This window comes from Calliphora vicina, chromosome 3, assembly GCF_958450345.1.
Source record: "Calliphora vicina chromosome 3, idCalVici1.1, whole genome shotgun sequence".
Lineage (NCBI taxonomy): Eukaryota > Metazoa > Arthropoda > Insecta > Diptera > Calliphoridae > Calliphora > Calliphora vicina.
The window spans coordinates 101,036,193-101,042,053 of record NC_088782.1 but is presented as its reverse complement, the minus strand read 5'-3'; the positions used below and the strand labels follow the sequence as shown (position 1 = coordinate 101,042,053).

The window sequence follows — 5,861 nt, the reverse complement described above, 5'->3', positions numbered from 1 at the left end:
GCGCTAGGGTGTTGTCACTTTCGAAAAATTAGCCGTTTACAGGGTATACCCCATAAAGTTGTAAAAACAGCAACACTATATATATATAGTTTTTCATTCCTAAAACCGATATCTTTCGTGGTGCCAAAAACCGACTAATGCATTTCGATAGGGCAATGTCCTAGGAATCGCGCTAGGGTGTTGTCACTTTCGAAAAATTAGCCGTTTACAGGGTATACCCCATAAAGTTGTAAAAACAGCAACACTATATATATATAGTTTTTCATTCCTAAAACCGATATCTTTCGTGGTGCCAAAAAACGACTAATGCATTTCGATAGGGCAATGTCCTAGGAATCGCGCTAGGGTGTTGTCACTTTCGAAAAATTAGCCGTTTACAGGGTATACCCCATAAAGTTGTAAAAACAGCAACACTATATATATATAGTTTTTCATTCCTAAAACCGATATCTTTCGTGGTGCCAAAAAACGACTAATGCATTTCGATAGGGCAATGTCCTAGGAATCGCGCTAGGGTGTTGTCACTTTCGAAAAATTAGCCGTTTACAGGGTATACCCCATAAAGTTGTAAAAACAGCAACACTATATATATATAGTTTTTCATTCCTAAAACCGATATCTTTCGTGGTGCCAAAAACCGACTAATGCATTTCGATAGGGCAATGTCCTAGGAATCGCGCTAGGGTGTTGTCACTTTCGAAAAATTAGCCGTTTACAGGGTATACCCCATAAAGTTGTAAAAACAGCAACACTATATATATATAGTTTTTCATTCCTAAAACCGATATCTTTCGTGGTGCCAAAAAACGACTAATGCATTTCGATAGGGCAATGTCCTAGGAATCGCGCTAGGGTGTTGTCACTTTCGAAAAATTAGCCGTTTACAGGGTATACCCCATAAAGTTGTAAAAACAGCAACACTATATATATATAGTTTTTCATTCCTAAAACCGATATCTTTCGTGGTGCCAAAAAACGACTAATGCATTTCGATAGGGCAATGTCCTAGGAATCGCGCTAGGGTGTTGTCACTTTCGAAAAATTAGCCGTTTACAGGGTATACCCCATAAAGTTGTAAAAACAGCAACACTATATATACAGTGAGCCGCAAAAGTGAGTATACACCAAAAATTATTGGATATTTTTTAAGATAATGAAAATTCTAAAATTTATCCATGATTAAAATTTTAAAGTTTCGGTTTGATAGAGATTGGCTTGAATAATATCTTTGGTTGTGAAAAATATAGATTTAAGTCGGACTATAATGATTTTCATGATCTTAAAAAATCAAAAAATTCGCTGCTGTTTACTCACTTTTGAGGCTCACTGTATATAGTTTTTCATTCCTAATGAAACACATGAAACATATTTTTTAATTCAACATTTTAATATTAAAATATAGGCTAACGAGGTAGCGGGTAATATGTAATACATAAAAAAAAAGTTAAAAATTCATTGTATTGTATTATATTATATTATATACTACTACTTTCTACTCCTACTCCTCCTCCTTCCCCTTCGCATCCTCCTTCACCTTCTCCTCCTTCTCCTCCTTTTCCTCCTTCTTCTTTTCTTCCTTATTTTTTTTTTGGATTTCCTTCTCCTTTTTTTGATTATTTACCACCGACGGGTAATATAGTCCAGCCGCATTTGGCTCCAAATTAGTATTACCCTGATGAGGGTGATAATAATTTGCATTACCCAGTGGTTGTGGTTGTGGCTGTATCATATTACCAGCATTGTAATATGGTGATGGCTGGTAAAATCCGGCTGGTGGAGGTGGCTGATAAAACCCGCCGGGTGGTTGTGGCTGATAAAAGCCGCCAGGAGGAGATGTCTGGAACAAAGTTCCAGCACCACCCGACTGGTAAAATGTTCCAGGCTGGTAGTAACCTGCCGGAGCGTTGTGGTAATATGCACCAGGTGGTGCAGGCTGGTAGCTAGCCTGCAAACCACGTCCGCGACCACGACCACGGCCACGGCCTCGTCCTCGGCCACCTCTACGTCCACCGCCACGCCCACGGCCACTACCATTTTTTAATATTAATAGCAATAGTTTCTGTAAAGAAATAAAAGTCAATATTTTTAATGATGTAAATGAAATAGTATAAAGTGAATATTTTTATTGTATTCACAAAATATTTTCATAAATAGTTAAAAAACTATTTATAAAAATAATTTAAAATATATATAAAATATAAAATTACCTTCGTTTCGGGGTCCATCTTATTCAAAAAATCCACCACAATTAATGATGCCATTATTTTTTTTCATGTCGTTGCCAGATTCGTTACTTAGTTGCCAGACTATTTAATATACGTTAGAGTATGTTCTGACAATTGCAACACTACGATATGTAAAAATTGCAATAACTTTTTTATTTAAAAAATAAATAACAAATCAATATCCCAGTAACATTTTATATTAGCATAATTTTTTTCTGTTAATATTCATATTTTCTGTATTGACTTTAAACTCTGTCGTGAATCGAACACCGACACTGTTTAAGTGACCTAGCGTTTACACATGCAAGTAACAGTTGCAAAAACTCAACACATTCATACTTTTGAACTAACAAAATTGTGTAAATTTACACATGCATAGTGATTGTGTTAGTGCAAACGGTTAAATGTGTTCAGTTACTTGCATGTGTAAACGCCAGGTAAATGAAATAAATATAGTTTTGTTGATTTTTTTTTGGCGATTTTGCTTTGGTTTTTTAATTAAAATTTGAATTTATGCGGTTTTTCAGAATTTTGGAACGAATCATTAGTTTTTATATGAAGCTAGAGTATCGTTTTATGCGAATTCAATTTATGCGATTTTTTTGAAACGCATCTATCGCATAAAACGAGACCTGAGTGTAGTTATATATTGACTTTGAATTCCTATAATTGTTTACTGCTTATAATTATGAGAGCTATCAACACCACAAATTATTAAAATGCAAGCTATTTCTAATCTTAATTTATCCCAAAAATAAATTATTATATATATTTAATCCATATTAAATATATCCCATATAAAACAAAATTTAAAACTAGATTGCCAGTCTAGAAAAATTTTAAAGAATTTTAAAAATTATTTCTTTCAGTGTGTTTCACTGAAATGCAACACTGTGACATTTAAAAATTTCACAAGTTTTTTTTATGAAAAGACATTTTAAATTTTACAAAGGTTCAATAATACGCTTTGAATTTTATGAAAATATATTTTTTAGTAAAAATAAATTTAAAATTAGTGTTTGAAATTGTGAAAGTGTATTTTATTTTACAAAATAAAAAAAAATCAACACAATATTCAAAATGTAAGTATTTAACACGCTAACAATCCGTGTATCTTTTTAAATAGATAAAAGTGTGTTTTTTTAATAACCCAAAATTGTGTGGACGAAAAGTCCACTTATGGGCTGTGGACTGTTGGCGCTTTCCGTTAACGTGTTAACAAATAATCTACCTTTAATATTATATATAATATGGTACTGTTTATTAACATTGTGATCCAAAAAAAAAACCAATAGGATTCCAATAAGAATTCCTTGCGCTTCAACATAGCTTAATTTAACCCTCTAAATATCTTAGCCTGGCATTATCCGATTCAAACCCAATAACTAACACTGTATTTAAAGAGTTTATACCAATGTAGCCTCTATACTTCTTTTTGTTTGTTGATAAACAAAAAATACAAAAATGCGTAAAGCTATTTTTATTAAAGTGATTGTGATTGAACCATCATCATAATGATTACTTATTTTGTACTTTATTTACTATGTACTATTAGAGTGCTCCAAAAAAATAAAATTGCGAATTTTGACCGTCCCCCCCTTTAGAATGGTTCTATGTATTGTAGAAACACATTGTGTAAAATATTAGGATGATATGATAACACTAACTGGTGCTGCAACGACGCTGATGTTTTGAGGAAAAAATGCAATTTTTTCAGTTTTTGTAAAAATTTTGGCATTAAATAATTACTTTTGCAATTTAATTTAAAAGAATCAAATGTATATAAAAAAGACAAAAATTGGTTGAAAATTTTTAAAGTTATTAAAAAATCGCCAGGCCATTAACGTCTCTTAGGCCACTAGAACAAAAAATGTAGAAAGAAAATTAACATATTTTGAGATATATTAAAATAAAAGTACATTTTTACTTAAAATATATCCATATTTACTTGTATATGAGTTTTTGTCTTCGTAGGATACCGTTAACCTATTCGCAGGTATGACCAAAAAAATTTAATTTTTTTAAAGGCAGTTTCAAAACTCCAATTTCAAATTTTTAAAAATTTTCTTAAGCTAATTTCAAAATTTGTTGATCATCACATTGGAATTTATTGAGAACATAATAGGGAATAAAAATATGAAAAAAGTATGAAAATACCTCCTATAGTTTTTCCGTACCTGCGATTTAAATTTTGAGATTTTCGAGAAAAACAATTTTTTTTTGGCCATATTTGGATTAATGAAAAATTAAATTAACCCTTAATAGCACTTGGGGTTAAAATGACCCCAAACTTCTAAACCCATAAACAAAATTGTCAATTTCAATAGTGCTGATCAAAAATTGTTTTTTATAGGAAACAAACTTTAAAATATTGTATTGTGTATTAGAAAATAGTACTACTAAGCCACTTTGAAAAATGTTCACATTTTTGTTCAATTTTGACCACACATTTTTCAAAGGACAAAATATTTTATTTATTCCTGATTTTTGCTTTAATAACGTATTTAATATTTTATTGAGGATTTTTGAATAATAAAATTGATTTTAACCCTTTACATTTGATTTATAATTGTTATTACGGGACCTATTTTTTTGAACTTATTTTTTCTATAACCAATTGCTTATTTAAAAAAATAACAGTTATTTCGGGTCTCTGTGTAAAATTAGATATTTTATTAAAAAAAACATAAAAATTACAAATTTTTAAATTTATAAAATAAAAAAATAAATTAAAATAAAATACAATAAATAAAATATAATAAAAAAAAAATTAAATAAAATACAATACAATAAATTACAATACAAAATTAAAATAAAAACCACGACAGTCGGTTCTACGCACCGGAATGACCCGAGTTTACTCGGCCAAGGGCTGTCAACTCAGCAATCACTGCTGCTACAACAATACAAAATGGAATAAAACAAGTAAGAGTGCTATATTCGGCTATGCCGAATCTTATATACCCTTCACCTTTTTATAATAATTAGTATATATTAGGGTATTCAATTAATCGGGTTTCTGGTTTAATCGGTTAATCGAGCAAATAATTAATCGAGATTTAGATTTATTGGGTTAATAATCGGTTAATTTAAAATTATTCGATTAACCGAATAATTTATATTTTCATTTTAAATTGAAAATACAACAACGAATTTTGTGTACAAAAACATAAAAAACAGCAAATAAGGTATTTGAGATAATTTTTATAAACATATCGCCTATTTGCTGCAACAACGTCATAACTCAAAATCCGTGTTTTATGAACTGAGTAATACAGCGATCTTATATTCTATAATCTTTCATATAGTTTCATCAGTTTTCAAAAAAGTCAATTATGTTTTTTGTGTGAGAGTGTTTTTTTGTTGTAAACATCAAAATTAAAATTCATGTTTTCTAGTATATTTAATAAGTGAAAATTTGGTTAAATACAGATTAGAAAGATATTAACATCTACTGTTTATATTTCTGAAATCGATGATTTGTTGAAAATATATTTAAGAAATAGTAAAATGTCATAAAATATTCTAAGACGTTTTTCTCGAAACGACTTTTTTGAATTATGACGTTGTTGCAGCAAATGAGCGATGTGTGAGTTTTTTAGGGTTTTAGTGAGATCTTCTGAAATAATCTTTCAA

General features: G+C 30.1%; 1 protein-coding gene across 1 annotated transcript; it reads right to left on the bottom strand.

Annotated features, from left to right (window-relative positions):
* Nucleotides 1-1,498: 1,498 nt before the first annotated feature.
* LOC135955650 (uncharacterized) lies at nt 1,499-2,225 on the bottom strand. The gene is made up of 2 exons (XM_065506008.1): nt 2,208-2,225; nt 1,499-2,059 (listed from the first exon to the last, which is right to left on the bottom strand). The coding sequence occupies exons 1-2, from the start codon at nt 2,223-2,225 to the stop codon at nt 1,499-1,501; spliced, it is 579 nt and encodes a 192-aa protein (XP_065362080.1).
* Between the last annotated feature and the right edge of the window lie 3,636 nt (nt 2,226-5,861).